Here is a 19,856-nt window from a genome sequence, read left to right as displayed (position 1 = left end):
TCGGGGAAACCTCCACTTGAGTCAAGCACCACGATGGGAAATGACAGACCTTAGGTTAAATACAGAATCATAACTGGGAAATGGTAAGGGACAAATGTTAAAACTTTTAATCATTTCTTCATGCGTCAGCGAGGGTCGGGGGGAGTGTGCCCCTCCCTCCAGGTGGTGCAACACGGACAAAGACGCCTATGAGACGATTTGTAACGTCTGTGTTTTGGTTCATGAAGAAGGCCAAACAAGGGATGAATCGCACCCATGACCTCGAGGCAATTTGTAACACCTGATTGTTTGCTCGTGGATTTTATGGAGGGAATATGACCACGGGATATATCGTGGGTGATGCACACAAGGACACACGGACGTACGGACACACACATGAACACACCTACACACGGACAGATCCTGACACAGTAAATCAAAAGAAAACCCCGCCTTGTGGGCAGGACCCAAAGGGATTTTTCGGCATAAAAGAAAGGACTCTGAGCATTGGAAACCAGTTGGACCAGGAGAGTCAACTCATCACGAGGGCGACCAACGGGTCGACTCATGAGCGAGCTCGACCGGAAGGGTCGGCTCGACTCATCAGCCGAGTTCGACCAAGAGGGTCGAACTCACCAGCCGAGCTGCGACTAACGGGTCGGCTCGACTCTTCAGCTTCTGGGACTCAGCCGAGTTCAGCTGGCTCTCGGGGCTCGACTCAAGCAGCTCCCCGTCGCCTCTGCAGGCGGGCAAGACCCGCTTGACAGTTCAACCTGCCGCGTCAGAAGCCCCTGCTGGTAGCCAGGGTCGCGGTCTGGACGAGAGGACGACGGTGCGCTGCGAGCGAGCTGCGGGCGCCACCTACCGACCGGGTTCCGAACTACGACAGCGTATCAACAGGCATCCAACCAATTCCCCACGGCGACAGAGGAGCGACTAATACGTATGACGCGCACCGCCCCCTCACCACACGACCCCCAGGCATCTGTTTGACATAAAGAACCGACTCCGAACACTGACTATTGAAGACAACTCTTACCACTCAAACCCACTCGAACCCATAAGCCATCCGTGGCTGTGAAGAAAAACTCGAGACCGAGTGATGGCCATCCGTCATTTGTAAGAGTATTATCTTTAATATTTAGTGGACTGTACTCTTAATCGCATAAATTCCCAACAGATCCATCAATACGAATTGATTCTTGGCACCTCCTTCCGCCGAGCCACTCTGTTGTCAGATAACCTGCGATGTATCTGTTGAGATTGGTGCCTTTAAGAATCATAACTGTTTTGATTGTGTTTTATCGCCGTATAATCTTTCACGTATAATCATTCAGTAACGTTAAGGTTTTCTTAGCATAGTATTTGCATGTTTTAACGACTCTCTCTCACTAACAACCATCGCGTTACGCGGGATCCATGTGCCGTTGTCAAGTGAAATCAGACAATCGTTGATGATACTGTATTGATGCCGTGTTGACGTTCCGAGATTGAGAGTTCGCATACTATATCATAGTTGAGGTTGAATTAGTAATAAATTGATTAATACAGAAGTGGTTGTGTGATTCCTTCCTGAAATCTATGCATAAGATCTGCTTCTGCGTTGAGATCTGAACTTGGTGACCTTAATAAACACACTAACACATACTCAGTAAATGTTAAAGCGATAACGGGGCGAACCGGGGACCTAAATAAGCGAGAATGAGACGAACCTAGACAACGAGGCCGAGTTAATCTAAGTTAATCTTGTATACTTACACCACACCTGCATAACTGCATACGATTAATTGCCTTATTCCGATCGATAACCCACCCTCGTCACCGAGGCGGGGTCTGGTTATCATAACGACTTGCATTATCATAATTACACCCACTCGCATAATTACTACAATTACCTCTCGAATTGGCATAATTAAATGTGCGTAATTACATGGATTAAAGTATTTCCGGATAATTACACCTTTGGCCAAATTTCGATTGATTATTATTATTTTCACTGAATATTCATAACCCACATATACAACATAATAATTTCACCCACGCACGCATACAACACATCAAAATTTTCACACCCAACATATACAACAGTTGCCCAAAACTTGGAGAAAAAACTAGGGTTAACAATGATTATTCTTGTAGGCCAAGGAAGTTATGCGACTTTGTGCACTATAATCTTGTGATGTTTCACGGCATGCACTGTGACGTCAGCTCGTTCAACTTGGAATGTTTTCACCAATACTTTCAAGGACAATGCGTGTTGGACAGTGTTACAGAATCCATGCATATACATACATTTGCATACATAACATTGACTTAATTATAAATGTTTGTATTTCATAAATTGCTATCAGTGAGAAAAATTCATGTCATGTTTATTTTTCACGATGCTGTAAGATTGAAGGTATGGCCAGCATCAATATCCTGGATCCAGGCACTGGAACCCATTCAGACAGTATATACCGCTGTACTTTTAACAGAAGGGTGCCCTCTACTGGATTATTAAATCTACTTATTTATACCTTACCCAAGTAGTCAAATCGATTGTATGAATGTAAATTTTATGGAACATTAGGCAGAAACCTAGTCCAAAATATCGAAGGCAATATACAGGGCAATGATGAATGTTAAGCCGTGCCTGCATTCACCGATAACCTTTATGTTGATCACCTCTACAATCGATATCCAGGCTTGACGAGACTGGGCGCATTCCAGGCGGTTCGGTCATAGGCATTGCTGAAGTATCTGCATAATCCCTCAAGGTTGACGGTGCACAGTAATGCACACTGCGGTATCAACGAGCTCAATGTTTACCCCAAGCAATGTGAAATGAGAAATAGCTCCATTCACCCAAGGGTGTCGTTGATGTTTGTGAAAAAGAGCTTAATAGCTCATCGGATTCCTCGGTATAAATATTCTGATTCTAAGCCTCATCTGCGTTTGTTTTTTTTTCCAGCTCTTGCTGACAGAAAAAGCTGAAGCGTTGCGGGAAGAAGCTGATGAGCTGCTGGCCCTTCCTGAACTCCCTCTTCTACTCACGTGATGACATTGTTTACTGTAGCAGGTTTTTAAAAACAGTTAAATTTTAACAGTGTATATAATGTCATTTTTCTGTAAATTTGTGAATATTTTTCAATCCTGGGTTTAGTTTGGAGATGCTCACCCAGCTGTTAATGTATACATCTATTTATACTGTATATATTTTTGTGTGTGAGTAGTGCAGTGATTAGCTTACTGTGGTATGAACCCGGCAGCCAGGTTGATTCTCGGCCATGGCTAACATCAGTGGCATCTGAACCAGTCCTGGATCATCCCCCACCTACCTTCACTGACCAGCGTGACTAAGTATGGTCAAACAACCTCCGTGACCCAACGGGGTGGGGGGAGGTGTTAAGCAGTGGATTGGCAAAGGGTTGTAATTTATTACTTATATTAGAGGTTCTGCTTACTCTACGATGCACTGTACATTAACACTAATCACAAATTAGAATGTTACAAACAATACTCCATTGAAATAGAATATATATACTGTTGCAGTAAATTCCCGGTCAAGCAGTTTATAACTACAACTGGATTGTTCTCAAATGTTTCACACGTCATGTGCGACTAATAAAACTTGCTTCCATCTGCATTCTTTGACCAAGGCGCTGAACAAGGAATTAGCTATTTATACAGAAGTGATGCGTGAAAAACGATGATAAAAGTGACGATGAGTGATCAATGATGAGCGAGTGTAATGAATGGCGAGGGAAGTTGAGAAGAGGAATGACGGTGTTAATTATGGGGAGTTTGGGTAAGCAAGAGAACACATTCCTGCGGAGGGAGCTGGTAGGAACGTTGGGTTGCTCAATGGCCAGGATCAACGGCGGCGTGGTGTATTCCGCAAATATGCCCGACTGTGGGCGAGCACAAGCCGGTGTAAGGGCACCACGGGGTGACCAGCCCCTCCACACCCAGCCCCTCCACACCCAGCCCCACCCAGCCCTTCTCCACCCAGCCCCTCCCCACGCAGCCCCTCCCCTCCCATTTTTGGATGCACGACGGACGGACACAATCCCCCGTGGGCTGGTGTAACCAGGAGGTTCCTACCAGTAAAATAAGTGAGTTAAGAGAAGAACGAAATATGGACAGTGAATCGGATTGTCGGGACAGCTTGTTCCAGTGTAAGGGGGTGAGAAGGGAACGGACTCGTAATTGGGCAGGAGGGGGACCAGGCAGCTCAGATTGTGAACACAGAGGGGGTGAGGAGTGCAGAACGAAAGGAAAGAAGCGAGATACGTTGAGGCCAGACCATGGAGAGATTTGTAAACTAGGACGAGGAATTTGAAAAGGCAACAATCCTCAAATTTTACTCGGATATTTGCATCTCTTCTAGGAATGGATAAAATTCCTAGAAACTACAAGTCCTCGGATGATATACGGCAAATTCTTCCAAAAATGTGCTCGTCGCACTTACAATAAAATTCCCATCGTGGTGCCTGCGACAGACGCGTGTTTATGCTTGGACTTTCGCACCGTATGTATCCAACCACGCTAATCGGAGGTGCGGTGAAACAACCAAGCGTATTTGAAATATTTCAAACACGTGTCTGATATCTCAAGAAACATGTAGAGACAAATGGAGAGGAAAAAATGGTTGATTTGCACAGACCAGCTTTGCTATTATCTTCTAGGTACTGGAGTGTATTTTTCTACGATTGAATATTTACCAATGCTAAATTCTACAATTTAGACCCATATGGCAGACAAGACTACCGCATTTGGTTTTTGGGAAAAAAAAAATGGCAAATCTCATCCGCTGTTATTTTCACTGATTATTGGAGTGGTTTATCCTGATATTCATATTTTGTTGTGGATTAATGTAGCTGGGTGGCTAAAATCTGCAATGTATCATTGATGGGAATTTTCAGTGCCGCATTTACAGGTGAGGTCCCACCCCACATCACTGCAAAGTATTGGAGTTCTGCTGCACCTACTGAAGTGGCAGCCAGGTTCACTTAAATGCAATAAAATATAAAAACACGAAGTTTTACATTTTTTAATGTTACTTGTACGACTGAAAATTACAAAATGCACAAAACTTGTTTTTACTAAGTGTGCTTAGCAATTTGTTCAGATGCTTAAGCTTTTATGGCATCACCACTTGTAGCAGGTCATTTGTAATTCAAGAAAAATCCGTTAAACATTTTTTTTACAAATGGCATACATTTACGAAGCACAAACCTCATGGCGAAGACGAGCAGCTGCATTATCTACTTAGAATGATTACAATGTTTAAAAAGTCCCAATTATTTCCAATACTACATGATCCAAATTGCAATGTAAAACCTTTGGTGCCACTGCAAAACATGCCATACCACAAAATTTTGGCATTTTAAGAATGAACACTTGTCTCAAATTCTGAACACGTTTAAATTAACTGCATTTGATTATTTTGAAAACCCTATATTACATGCATACAGTACATACAGTAGAACACCTTCATAATTAAAATTAAGGGTATTCAATTTGTAAAACTCCAATGGTATAATGAAAAATGAAAAAAAGTTGCTCCTGTGTACATACAGTATATATGTTTTTTTTTTGCAACAAGACCAATATAAGAATTAGCTAGAAGAGGCAGAAAATAAATCTTTGGAAAATTGTTTACAAAAGGCAAATGAACACCAATGTCTAAATGAAAAAGTAGGTGTTTAGACCTAACCAACAAACAGATCAACACAAAACAAGCAGAACCAAATGTAATAATGTACTGTACAGATTTACACTTTTTTGAGCTGTCAAATGATTACAGATTTAAATTCCTAAAAACCCTCAAGATCAAAAACCATACAACCAAATACGTAATAACGATGCAGAAAAACCTTATCCAAGTGTAACTGGGGCAGGAATTACACAAACATGCTGTATCGCAAACACCAGCACCTATAATGCGTTATTGTATTTTTTTATGCTAAAATTTAAACTTGCACAACGGCCCATTGGTGCTACTGTGGTTTAAATCATGAATACAAAGTTTCGGTTTCAGCTCCATTTAGCCAATATCTGCCAGTGAAATACGTACACGCTATGTTACAGACACCCCACAGTTAGCAGTTTGAATTTAAAAGCAAAATACAGTACTAACCACTCCGCCTCTACATTACCATAATGGCTATTATTAGTCTAGCAAACTATAAGCTACATAAAAAATATTTATATACTACTTCAGATTAAACAGTCATGCATTTATTACAGTAGACGCAGAAGATATGTCACATATTTACACTGGTGCAAACAATTCTAGAACCTTTGATGCATTTAGTACAGTACTGCCAAAATGATAGTTTTTCCAAAGATAAATGATATGAAGTGCTTAAGTAAAAACCGTGTAAATGATCAATAGCTATTACTGTGTTTTAACAAGACAGTATGGCCAAGAGCAGAAACAATTTTGAGAAAAATGTAGTTGTAATTATAATAGAAACAAAATACACCAATAATTTGACAACCTCTAACCAGAAGGCCAGAAATATGGAGAAAATTATGGAAATTCACAGGTCAAGCAAGAACTGATAAATGAGAGGTTGAAAATCAGTCAAGATGCTGATATTGTGGTGCATCTGGAAGCACTTGCTGTCAAGTTATGCATTTACACGTGCAAAACGTTACTGACTTATTTTAGCAACTGACTTCGGATATTAAATTACTGTATATACCTTAAGATGACTCATAAAACATAGTAGTGTAATAAAAAGCAGTATTATAGATTGATGTAAAATTCATGTCTTAAAAGTAAGCTGCATATAATTGTCAGGCCACATCCAAAAACAAGTAAACGGGTTATAATTTTTATCACAGCGGATCTTATACTTGCATATTTTAGTCCCCTGTAAATCGTTCTAGAATCACTGCAGTCTTGCTGGGATAAACTCAGACCATAGCACGGTAAGGGCCCTGCATCTTCAGATATTGTATTATGAAGGAAGGTCCACTGCTCACAATGGGGCCAGGCAGCTGACTCAGAGGGCAGTTCTCAATACTCATTATGAGCAGCTTTGAACAAAGGGCCAACTCAAAGGGTAAGTTGTGCAGGTTGGGGTTGTCATTCAGGTACAGCTCCTCCAGGTTCTCCAGTGTTCCTGCAAGCCAGAGAAAGCCAGATGAATACACAACTGAGCCAACCACTCGTTTTGTAATCGCCTGAAAAATAGCCCGATATTTGGTGAGGTTTTCTGGGTTTATATCAAGCACATCATTTTTTTTCCCCCGAATGGATTTGTCACACATCACAATCCAAGGTCCTCTTGAATTTATTGGCTCAGGTCAGCCTTTCCTGGATAAATATAGGGCATTATTACCAGTGCAGTAGAAGCTAGATATAAGCACACCCCTTGGGAGCAATTCTAGCTGTGCTTATATCCAAAGTGTGCTTATATCTGAAGTTGCCCTTTGCCTTCCCCCCATCAGTGTAATGTAAGAATGTATTGGTTATATCCAGCTTGTACTGCATTACAATCAAGCTTACCGAGCTGTACATTAGTTTCCATCAGTGTTAGCACTGCACTTCCACGTGTGTAGGTTTGTTCTTGGCAACACATGAGTTATGGGTAAATATGCTTACATTTTCAATGCTGATGCTTTATTAACATATTTCCATGATAAAAAATGGACTTACCTATTTCTTCTGGGACATGGGTGAGCTGGTTTTCCCCAACCATGAGGTGTGTTAGGCTGCAGAGGTGACCGATTCCTCTTGGCAGAGAAGTCAGCTGGTTGTTTGTCAGAACTAATTTCTGTTCCAGAGTAAATATATGCAGCAGAAAGCAGCCATTGTATAAATGCAAAACTATAGTAAAGGACTGTATCACACAAGACATTGTAGGTTTTTTTTGTTCTAGCCTGGTAGGCATCGCAAAGGGAACGATATAATTACCAGCACATTTTGGACTTCTGGAATACCAACTGATTTTCCAGAACAAATACAATGCAGTACACACCAAGTCCTCCACTTACGCTGCTCCTATACAAGCCGTTTCACTATAACGTTCCCAAACGAATTGGGGGACGTAATTCGATTTAAAATGCATTTGATTTATAACGTTGTTTTGAACATTTAAAGTAAAGAACGCAATCGTTTGGGACAGCGCACGTGACGACACAACGCCACGGCTCCCCCTAGTGGCCACTAAAGCCACAGTTTACAACATCGCCACTCTATACTGAATGCAATCTCCGCTGCCATCTCTGGTGAGGACTCTGTATGAACTCATTATTTATAGAAACTTGTTATAAACTATTTCGTGGGTATCTTGTTAGATTTTTTTGATACTTCTATGTTTTCTGCAAATTGATGAAAAAAATAACCCCCAGGAACGTATGCTACATTTATATCATTAAGTCAATAGTAAACTAGGTTTAGATTGACATTGTTTCGCCTAACATCGCGATTTTCAGGGACATATCCCCAAAGCAGTGGCCTTACCATATATCTACATAAACTCATGTAAGGTATAAACAAACTATAAACTTTTTATGTTATCAGGTAAGGCCCACTGAGCTATACAGATTTTTTTCAAAAGCAACCTGGCCAGAAATGATAGCTCAACGAAGTAGCATATCACGTGGAAAGGCATAGCAGCCAAACTCTAAAGGCATATTTATAACAGACGAGGTACGCCAGCAAAGTTATCCACCCGAGTAATCGAGATGGGAGCTTGGCAAGTGGATACGTTGCAAAGTGTTTTGTTATTATTTTCTCCAAAGCTTCAGTTCAGTGTGATGCCAAATGCCAGCTCAGCAGCAGTTTAAGATTGTTTGGGTGAATTACGGATTTGAATATATTGCAGCACAAATCAGTGATTGAAGTCCTCATTAATGTAGGAATGGATCCATGAGACAATGTTGGATATTAATGTAGACGACGCACCTACAGTGTACCAAGTCAGGTTGTGGTGAAAAAAAGAAGTGTAGATGGAATAGAAATTATATTTCAGAAGACCCTCAACTTAACACATCCAGTGGAAGCAACGACCGCAGAAATGTGAAAAAGAGGAGGATATAGTTGTAATATCCAAAAAAGTATGACAAGTTTTGCTGGGTATATCAGAGCCAAGTGATCTAATCCCGCTTGAAAACCTGGGCATGTCAGTTTGGTCTGGGTCCCCAAAATGCAGACACCAATTAAATAGCAAAAGTGAAATTTTTTTCAACAGATTTTTGAAGCCATTTGAGTAAAAAGAAATTATCACAAAATGTAGCTAGAGATAAAACCTGGATTCATTACTGGAACAGAGGCAAAACAGGAAGCTATCCCATGGAAACACATTCAACACTTCAAAACATTAATGTAATCATCAACTAGAAGACCATGGCGACATTTGATAAAATGCCACAGAAAGCCAGAATTGGTGGGCAATGGAATGCTGCCAACAATTGTAATACATTAACAATAAACCAGGGTAATTATCAATTTGTGATCAGCTTAACATTTTCTATGAGGATATTTTACATAAATAGGGTCTCATGGAGAGCCACTACGAACCTGCAAGTCTTTGAGGTAAGCGATTTCATTTGGCAGAGACTCCAACTTGTTCTCTTCGAGGTCTAATTCCCTCAGCTTTCGCAGATTGCCCAAACCATGAGGCAGTTTCCGCAAAAGGTTGTTAGACAGCACCAGTATCTGAAAAAAAATGTGCACAAGTAAAAATTTTAACGACTTATACAACCTAACAACCTGAAAAAGTGTCATCTTATATTCATGCACAGTGAGCGTTATTACATGCAAAAGGTTTCGTGTTTAATTGCAGCGAATTAGACCGACCTCTAGAGATGTCAGCTCTGAGATGTCATCTGGAATTTTGGTGAGCTGGTTTGTGGCCAAGTTCAGTTCCACCATGCTCTTCCAGGTGCCAATGTCCAGAGGCAAGGAAGTTAGCTGATTATCCTAAGAAGCAACACAACAGCCAGTTAATTAACTTCGGTGCACAATTCCATTGACAGGAATATACTTTATCTTAAATGTGAAAAGTGGCTCACACAACACCCTCGTCGTAATTACCTTCATGTTCAGTTTACTGAGGGCTTTTGCACGGGAGAAGATGCCGAAGGGAATTTTGCCGATGTGGTTGTGCTCCATGTTGAGGGAATAGACCGTAGTGAACTGGGAGGGGCCACCCACGGGATAGGCCTGGAAGCAGTTTCTGGCTAGGGTCAAACTGCTGAGGTTCACCAGGCTTGAAAGAAGACCCTGGAGGTGGATTACACATTTCAGTGTTACGTTACAGTGCAAAAACAGCCACACCCAGAAAGCGATTATACAATATTGAATAAAAAAAGTGTAAGTAATGGGTTTAGGTATCACACGCACCTCTGGTAGAGTGGAGATGTTATTGTTTTCCAAGTTTAAGTCTTCCAACTCGGTGCAGTTTGCCAGGGTCGTGGGCACTGCAGAGAGTCGGTTGTATCGCAGACCGAGTCTGTTCAGGCTTGCCAAGTTACCTGTTGAGGCAAGAACATTTGTAATTAGTTTTGCACCTTACACATTTGCATACACATTTTCAAATGTAACTCGTGTTCCCAATGTATAGAGGTGTGTGTACTTTTTGGTCATTCAACTTTAATGGCTTATCTAAAATAACCAAGGATAACAAACCGATTTAATATTATATTTATTCATTTCCCTTACCATCACATATAGGATGTAAAATACAACCAAAATATAATAAAACTGTCCATTCAGAAATGCAAGACACTTGAATGCCATAATAACATGGAAAGACGATTGAGTGGTGTATTCCCAGCATAAGAAACTTATATAATCGCCTATAAGCACCATTTAATTTGAGATGTTATACAAATATGCTTAATATGGAGGGAAAAAGCATGAGGACACTGCATTATGAACACCGCAAACCAAGTTTGATTCCCAGAGATGGCTAACATCAGTGGCAAGTGATATCTGAACTGTTACTAACCAGCATTTATTATATTATTTTATTTTACTTACATTTTTAGTTTTTGTTTCCCATTTACGTGACCTTACTGAAAGAACCAAGAATAAGCTTGAAGTATGGTCAAACAATCCCCATGACTGCCACAGTGGGGAGGCTTTCATCCAGCAGTAGATTGGCAAAGAACTGTAATTATTATAAATATACTTGTTTGTGCCAAAGTACTTTGCCAAGTATTTTTAAAAGCTACAGTATCATCATTATCATTCTATGAATATGCAATACATTTTTATACAACAGCTGCAATTGTGCATGGATATCACTTTATGGCATAAAATACATGATGGCATGAGATACAGTTTTCAAAGTTGACTTCTCTGTGGTTCTCTACATTAAATGTTTTGATTGCATTTTTACAGCCCAAGAAAACACGACCAAATTAAAGAAACCTTTATATTCACTGATGATTTACAGACATACAGCAGGAAAACATTGCGTGCGGTGCCATCCCATGGGGGTTAGAACAGTATTTGGTTTCAATACCGTTTCACTAATCAGCACACTGTGCTAAAAACACCAGTGTTTTGTGCGTATAAAAAAAAAGTTGGCAGTGGTCCTACCGTGCCGTCTAAAAGTTCTCCGAAACTTAAATGCAAAATGCTGAACTGCCAAAACTTATTGACACCATCCTCCATAATGTGCAACTAACAGTCTCAGAAACTTGGCAAAGAATCAGAGCAACACTATAATTGTTTCACTGTTGAAAATTAATTCTGAACAGAAACCTATTTAGTGTGACGACATCACTTCTCATGAAAAAACTGGTTTGTACTGACTTGATGTGGTAGTGTATTTTTGTAGCTACAAATGTACCTTAAGGATCAACCCACAATGCTAAATTTAAAACAAAAATAGTAACTTGAGTTAAAATGTCAGACAATCAACAAGGATAACATTTTGCCATGGCAGGATGTGTACATAAACTATTTCACATGCCTCTCAGACCTATATCCCTGGCTTTCGCTTCTTACATTTAATGAACAAAAACTGTTGCAATAATAGGTTAAGCATGGGACTTTATCATGGTTATCTTTGTTTTTACTATCCTTCACAGATAAAGAGATGGTGGAACAACACAAAGTACATGCTTAATACATATAAAGCTCTACAGCATTCTCAATTTTCTTATGCAAGCCACAATTATATTTGATGCGAGGTGCAAAACAACCATTGTCCTGCTATAACAGAGCATAATTGGATACTTACAACTTAAAATGATCACAGATAGAGTTATATTGCAATCAACTGTGTTTGAAGACCAATCTCTTTGGTCTAACACAATTCCCTGTGGGGTGATTTGTCTGACGGCTTGACATCAGTCGTTGATGATCGGTTTGTGCATGGAATTAGCTTTCTCGCTCAAGAGTGGGTTAATAAATCCAGGTTTGTGGGTTTCTAGTCTGCGTGTGTGGTCTCGTGGTCTCGGTTTACTGGGTTGCCAATTTAGGTTTGTGGGTTCGTAGTCCAAGTTTATGGGTGCATAGCCCTGGTTTGTGGGATCGTATTCCGAGTATCAGGAAGCTCAATCCAGTTCCTTGCGCGTAGGGTGTTCGTGGTGCGCCGTGCTCATCGATGTTGTGCTCAAACAGAGTGCACCATGGACACCATCTGATAAGGAAGGTGTAGCGGTTTTTTAAATTATGATAAATGTATTTTATAATCTCTTATATATTTGAACTTTGTATACTCTATACTATGTTGTGTACAGTATTCCCTTTGTTATTCAAGAACTTGCTATCCATGATTTTGTTCATCCGCGAATCGCATCTGGAACTCTACACGACTGCACTGAGAGAGACAGAAAGCGATCAGATAAAGTGATGAGAGAGAATGTGATGCGAGAAAGTGATGAGATCAAGTGATGAGATCAAGTGATGAGATCAAGTGATGAGATCAAGTGATGAGATCAAGTGATGAGATCAAGTGATGAGATAAAAGTGATGAGATCAAGTGATGAGATCAAGGATAGGTTTTCATAAGCCAATATCGCGAACGAGAGAATACTGAATCTCAAATTTTAATCATGTAATGTTATGTTTACATGTGAAGTGCTCTGTGTGACAATTTTATCGTGAAGGGCCGCTCTGTTAAAGTTTGAGTGACCGATTTAAATCTTACCTATACTGTCGGGAAGGTCAAGGAGCTCATTGTGTTGAAGGTCAAGGTTGGTGACTTGTACACAGTTCCCAATCTCCTCTGGCAAGTGCTCCAGTTGATTGTGTGCCACATCTAGTGTCAATAAACTCCTCAGCTCTCCTGGAAAACAAAAGAATGCAAAATGTTTTAGTGCTTACGGTGTAAATATCGAAAACAAGAAATACTAGAATTGCTGAGCAAGTCAAAATTACTTTGCCAATCATTCTAGGCACCCAACATTATTATCTTACCACATGCTTAAAACTGTTGTAGACTGTTTAAAAACTATTGGATGACTTTCATGCCTCACCTGGAAATGACATTCCCTCCCTATATATTTTAAGTGGTTTATAGCATGGACGTTTGTATACTTCATCCTTATTCAACTATCTTGAGTCAGTGAGGCATGACATCATGGTTACACATCTCATTTGTGGCCACATAGGTGTCAAGGTAAGCTTATGTTATCCTTACAATACCTCTTTCTGAAAATTAATAGGGACTGTTAAGTTGTGGTGTAAAAGGCCATCTCTTTTCTAGGTTTTTTTTCAAATACAATATTTTTAAAAGCCTTTTGAAAATTAACAGCTCAATACAATTAACGAATAGAACTGCAGAGAATAAACTTAATTACTATACTAACAACTAGCAATATATTATACATGCTGCATTAAAAACAAAGAACAGTTCAACTTTATAACCTCAAACTGTACAGTCCAAAGTTTAGAGTTATACATTAAAGGTTACTTCATACACCCACACACCTACTTTAAAGAATTCCTTTGTGCTATTTTAGTTAAACATTTTTCAGACACAAATGTGTGGGTTTGGTTTGAACAATGTGACAAGAGAAATGCATTACTCATCTGCAGTCCCTCTGTACTGCACTAATGTAATTGCATTACTTAATTTCTGTAAATGTTTTAATTGTAATAGGCAAAATATATACTTTAAATAAATCTGAAATCTTAATACAGAATTTTTGACGAATACAATGTTACTGTGGTGGTGTGACAATGTAGGATTAATATATTTTTGACTTGTTTGTATTCAACCAATTATCTTGTTGCTTTGATTGTTATAACTTCAGGTCACCCCTTACCTATCTCAGCTGGGAGCAGCTTGATCTTATTTTCTCGAACACTCAGCATGGTGAGTTTACTTAAGTTTCCAATGTCCTTTTCCACCTGCAGTGAAAACAGTGTAACAAAAATGCTTCAACGCTCCAGAAATACTCCTTTCATTGTTGAAAAACGTAGAATTTTGCAATTAATTACAAAACTATTGTAAATATTTCAGTGTGTGATATGAAGCTGAATTGGTCCATGTGCTTGAGAATAGTAAACATTTGCAAAAAAATATACATACAACGTATACATCACTTTGTGATCCATCAATGAAGAGCACTTTCCAAGTCCAATTCATTATTACCGTACTTTACATTTCAGCCAGCATGTTTAAACGACAACAAGTCTTATCACCTGAGTGATGCGATTGAAGCGCAGGTACAGCACAGTGAGCGAAGTAAGACGGTAGACCACAGGTGGAATAGATCTCAGTTTGTTGTGGCGCAAATCCAACATGCGCAGGCTGGTGAGGCCTGTCAGCGTGTCAGGGAGGCCGGTCAGTGAGTTTTCATTGAGCGCAAGAGTCACCAGGTTCACCAAACAGCCAATCTCTGTCGGTAGGCAAGGAAGACGGTTTCCATAAAGGTACAGCTCTGTCAGCTGTGTCAGCTCCTGAAAAACAACACATCATCAGTTAGCGGGTGAATCTTTTAAAAACCAAAAGTAGTGAAAGCCAAAACGAATACAACGTATTTATTTGCTCCTATAATAATGTTGGGCACTGTATATAAAAAAATACGACTCATCCAATTTTTTACAAGCTCTGCACATTTAAATTAAGATTTAGTATCCCTCGACTGCTGTAATATGTCCAAGAGGCTAACAGCTGACCACACTGTCCAAACAGCTGCATGAACCATAAGTTCTATGTGCATGCACCACACATTCATTGTAAAGTCCGTGCTCTGCACAAACATAGCTACTCTCTCCCAAACATATTGAGCTGCAATGTGATATCCAACAAATCACCAACACAACTTTCTCAACAGAAAATTTACTTAAACTAAAAACTATATTTGTGCTAGGATGTATAACAAGATTATCACATTTTGCACAACGAGCAGGTGTGATTTAAAATGTTAGATTTTCTTAACACACTTCGGATACCTTTATGTTTGGAGGCAAACTTGCGATGGAACGCTTTGCCAAGTCCAGTCGGGTCGCATTCTGCTCCTTGCACTTGTTAAGTTCTTTCACCACTTCCATGTTGGAAGACTTCTTCCGTGGGATTTGCGAGTTGGGACGTTTGATAGTATTGTCTACAACAAACGCCACCTGCCCTTGGCCACCACCCGAGTCCTTTTTGGGTTCTTTCTTCAAAGAGCTGTTGCTGGCACTCATTTTGGTGCTTATGTAGTGTCCTTGCTAGGTGCTAAATTTTGGAGACCTAATGGATGTTTTTCAAACGATTACGGGTGATCACAAGTATCGAACAGTTCCGTATACTTCGGAGTTGTACGTTTACATGTATAAAACTATGCGGTCCACAATTCTGTGTTAAGTGAGATCATTGAAGTTGGCTATGGTATCCATTGATCACAAGCAAATCCAGACTGATGTTCTTCAAAATCTAATAGACCTAGGAGTGAGGAAAGAACGTAAAACAATCAAGGTTTTTTGCAGCATGTCTCTCTTCTGTAATGCAATACCTTTTTACTGTTAATCAGTTAAGTACCAGCACTCAAACCAATGTCTGCATATGTGTGAAATATAGCAAGTACACTGAAACACATACGCTGGATTGTTAGCTTTACAAGTAAAATTCAACCTCTGGGAATATCAAAGCACATGCACTTAACAGCAATAGATCAATTGTGACACGGAGACAGCAAACCCAAAGACTGCTTTCATCATCAATACAAAGCTTTCAATGTGAGAAGTGAAACATCCCTTATAACCAATTAGAATGGATCATTGGCACCAACAGAGAACACTAAAACACGTCAGAGCGATCAGCACAATAACTCATACATCATCCCATCGCCAATCTCCAGAGGCCGACCACTTAAACATTTAGGATTTCATATTTGTTGGCTGCTGTTCAAAGAAAAAAATCCCTGCAACCAGACTTGGCAGCAGTCACGAGATGGAAACTACTGTACTCGCATAACTTCGCACAAAGGTAAACATTAAATGTTAAATCAAAGTTTTAATTTAGTTTAAAATACAATGGAATAATTTCCAATTCACTACCAGCTGCATTACAAATTTCAAGCTTGCCGTGTTAAGCATTGTCACAGTTTCTCCGCATCCCACGGATGCCAGGAATGTAACACGCAGCGTCAGCGCTGGCACGTAATACCCGCACGCATACAAGGGCCATTGTACAATTAAAGCAGTGGTCGAGACAGGATCCGACGGCTAACTATGAGGAATCCCTGGCATTTGCACTGCTGTTGTGCGAGTCGTGAACGTTTCAACAGTTCGCCTCATTAAAATGAAACCAGCAGCGAACGTGTATTCCTGTATAGTCTTGTGAAATAGAACAACACAATTACGAAGCACTGCACCCAGCTCTCCCCTGTAACGCAACGGCAGCGCGACAAACATACACACCAAGACGTTGGTAGCGCTATAAACATCAGAAACACGCGGCCAAAAACTGAAAATGCCTTACGTTGCAATGCGGAGTTGTAATGGAAATAGTTTAGGGGCGGAACGCACTCACCTACCGAATGCTAACCCTACCCCGAACCAACTTACCCGCGATAGTAAAGCCCTTTCACTGACCCCAACGCTACCCCTAAAACCACACACCTTCCACGATGTGGTTTGCGCACTTTTAGTGTACGTGGTCTCAGCGCAAATCTACTGCAACGCTTTTGTATACACCAAAAAGTGGAAGGGAAAATGATCGGAGTGATAGAACATCATTAAAGTCTTGACACATCATGGAGATGTCATGAGTACATTAGATTGATTTGAATTGTTTGCCCTCGTATGCACCACACGCAAAACACCAATCAAAAAGCAATTAGTCAAACACCACAGAGCAAGATACTCCTCAAAGTCTTGGGAACACCGTAAGATTTCCTGAAAACATGACATAATTATTATATTAATTCGCCTTCCCCGACGACTCTTGAGACACACTCAGTGACGGCACAAACAAAAACAATCAACATTCAACCGATTTACACTGAAATCCGACGACGATACTACCCGCTCACCCCGAAGAGACTCCCCCTCCCCGACCCCCAACCCGTCCACACCGTCCCGCGGGGCCTAGTGCGACCTCGCGCGGCGGGGAATCCAGACAAGAACGTGGCTTCAGGCGGGCCTACACCGCAGCTGCGTACAAACAGTCGATGCGCGTCGCCGACGAAACGAGCACGCGTTGCACGAGACGCTCCTCGTACCTCGAGGAAGGGCGATCGCCGACGCAACAGACGGTGGTTGGGCGGTCGAGAGCGAAGTGAGACGCGCAAGAGACGGACGCCGAGGAGAGAACGGGCTGGCGGAACGCTTCACATTTCCCAGCCCGCTTACGCTGCTGCCCCTCTCTCTCTCCCGCCGCGCACGCGCCCATTGGTCCGTCGCGCCCACGTGACGGCGCCTCTGTCCAATCGCGCGCGGAGACGCGAGGGTGGTGTCGATTATCCGCGCTGTGGATTGTAACTTGGGTCTGACGTCATCGCGAGCGTTCAACTTGAAGGGGGGGGGGGAATACACGGGCGGTGCAGACAGAAGGGTGGCCGTGTACCACAGCATTTGTGCGGCGCCGTGTACAACAGCATTTGTACTCAGCACAGCTCAGACAGAAGCGTGGGCGGTGTACCACAGCGTTTGTGTGGTGTACAACAACAAACAGAAGTATGGCCGTGTACCACGACATTTGTACTCAGTATAGCTCAAACAGAAGCGTGGCGGTGTACCATAGCATTTGTGCAGCGCCGTGTACAACAGCATTTGTACTCAGCACAGCTCAGACAGAAGCGTGGGCGGTGTACCACAGCATTTGTGCGGCGCACAGCCACAAACACAAGCATGGCCCTGCACAACAGAATTTGTACTCAGCATAGCTCAGACAGAAGCGTGGCGGTGTACCATAGCATTTGTGCGGTGGACAACAACAAACAGAAGTATGGCCGTATACCACGGCATTTGTACTCAGCATAGCTCAGACAGAAGCGTGGCGGTGTACCACAGCATTTGTCCGGTGTACAACAACAAACAGTATGGCCGTGTACCACGGCATTTGTACGCAGGCTAACCGTGACAGAAGCGTGGCCGTATGCCACAGCATTTATACAAGGGAGCAGACAGAATGTAACCGTGGGCTGCATACACAGGTTGCTGTGCGGCACCCAGCGCAGACAGAAACGTGGCCGTGTGCCACAGCATTTGCTCGCGGCACAGTCTTACAGAACGTGGCCGTGTGCTGCACACAACTGTTGTGGGGCTCCCGGCGCAGACAGAAGCGTGGCCGTGTGCCACAGCATTTGCTTGCTGCACAGCCAAACAGAATGTGGCCGTGTGCTGCACAACAGTGCTGTAGGGCTCCCCAGCGCAGACAGAAGCGTGGCCGTGTGCCACAGCATTTATACAAGGGGGCAGACAGAATGTGGCCATGGGCTGCATACACAGGTCGCTGTGGTCGCTCCCCGGCGCAGACAGAAACGTGGCCGTGTTGGGCAGCGCTTTTGTTTTTGTTTATGAAAGCGAGTCCACACGGGTCGTCTTGGCAAGGGAGCTCCATTGTTCCAAGAACATTTGCCGCACCTCCGATTCATCACGGTTGACTACGTACGGTGCAAAATAAGTTCAACATACAAGACAAAGAACCCCCCCCCCGTATAGCCTTAACAGACTGTTGGGGAAAGTGCTGTTTAGGTGGCACCAACATACATAGTACTGTAACACACACTCGGAGGTAGCTCTTCATCAGCTACTTTCTTACTATCCCCACGGCCCCGAGCTCTTGTCAAACACCCCTTATATATCCTCCCGACTTTCTGGAATCTTGCTACAAGTTATTCTCAGACCCTTCTTGTTTCCATGTGAATACTGTACAATATCTTTGGGTTTCATCCAATCCCCTATCTAATCTTTCGCGCCTTCCACCAACCCCGAGAAGAAGGCCTCCTTTCGGCTTTGCACTTCTATGCTTCCCCTACCAACAGCACACATCCCATCGACTTATCCCCTCCTTCCTAACACCCCAACGCGGGTGTAGAATAATAGAATATGTGGTGGGGGGGGGGGCAGCTTTTTGCCCCCCCAAAAAAGTTGAGTAATCCTGGTCGCTGAATGGGAATTCCAAGTTTGCTTCCTTTAAATTCTGCTGAATATGGATGGAAATGCGCGCAGTGGAGTTCCGTGGTGGCTTTCAATAAGCAGAGCGCACCAAGCAAGGACGTTTCTTCCTCTCCCCACAGTATTAAACGACCTCGCTAGCACAAAGAACATCAATTTAGATTCCCTCTAGTGATCACCACCCCCCCTCCTCTCTATCTCTTCTCCCTGGCTCCTGCCCCCCCCCCTCGCTTACCTAGACAGCCTTTTGTCACAGTCACAAAAGCCCTCTTGACCTCTTCACCAAATTGTTTCTTGCTTTGGTTGTCCCACACGATGACGGACGCTGGTGTAGCGCCCGAAACGTCGTCATTTAATTTACTTTATTTCA

At 42.0% G+C, this 19,856-nt stretch overlaps 2 protein-coding genes across 3 annotated transcripts in view; one reads left to right on the top strand and one right to left on the bottom strand.

Moving 5' to 3' along the window:
- Window positions 1-3,590, top strand: part of LOC144935113 (helicase POLQ-like) — a 31,912-nt gene extending 28,322 nt beyond the window's left edge. For both annotated transcript variants that reach the window (XM_078861527.1, XM_078861528.1), the window contains exon 19: window positions 2,933-3,590. In XM_078861527.1, the coding sequence (XP_078717653.1) occupies window positions 2,933-3,019 (87 nt within the window). In that variant the 3' untranslated portion in view covers window positions 3,020-3,590. The remainder of the gene's footprint in view (window positions 1-2,932) is intronic.
- A 1,418-nt stretch (window positions 3,591-5,008) lies between these two features.
- Window positions 5,009-17,750, bottom strand: SHOC2 (SHOC2 leucine rich repeat scaffold protein). Its single transcript, XM_078861526.1, has 11 exons — window positions 17,590-17,750; window positions 15,338-15,809; window positions 14,585-14,842; window positions 14,206-14,290; window positions 13,086-13,223; window positions 10,325-10,455; window positions 10,016-10,204; window positions 9,779-9,901; window positions 9,500-9,637; window positions 7,634-7,751; window positions 5,009-7,097 (listed from the first exon to the last, which is right to left on the bottom strand). The coding sequence occupies exons 2-11, from the start codon at window positions 15,569-15,571 to the stop codon at window positions 6,889-6,891; spliced, it is 1,623 nt and encodes a 540-aa protein (XP_078717652.1). The 5' UTR covers window positions 15,572-15,809; window positions 17,590-17,750; the 3' UTR covers window positions 5,009-6,888.
- Between the last annotated feature and the right edge of the window lie 2,106 nt (window positions 17,751-19,856).

This window comes from Lampetra fluviatilis, chromosome 12 (genome assembly GCF_964198595.1).
Source record: "Lampetra fluviatilis chromosome 12, kcLamFluv1.1, whole genome shotgun sequence".
Lineage (NCBI taxonomy): Eukaryota > Metazoa > Chordata > Hyperoartia > Petromyzontiformes > Petromyzontidae > Lampetra > Lampetra fluviatilis.
The sequence above is the reverse complement of the archived record's forward strand: the minus strand, read 5'-3'. Positions and strand labels throughout refer to the sequence as shown.

Excerpts from the sequence above, each read along its gene's own strand:
- SHOC2 (XM_078861526.1), bottom strand. The coding sequence starts at position 15,571 with ATGAGTGCCAGCAACAGCTCTTTGAAGAAAGAACCCAAAAAGGACTCG. Across the intron at positions 14,843-15,337 it reads GTTTGCCTCCAAACATAAAG|GAGCTGACACAGCTGACAGA; the intron begins GTATCCGAAGTG and ends GTTGTTTTTCAG. Across the intron at positions 7,752-9,499 it reads CTTACCTCAAAGACTTGCAG|AAATTAGTTCTGACAAACAA; the intron begins GTTCGTAGTGGC and ends ACTCTGGAACAG.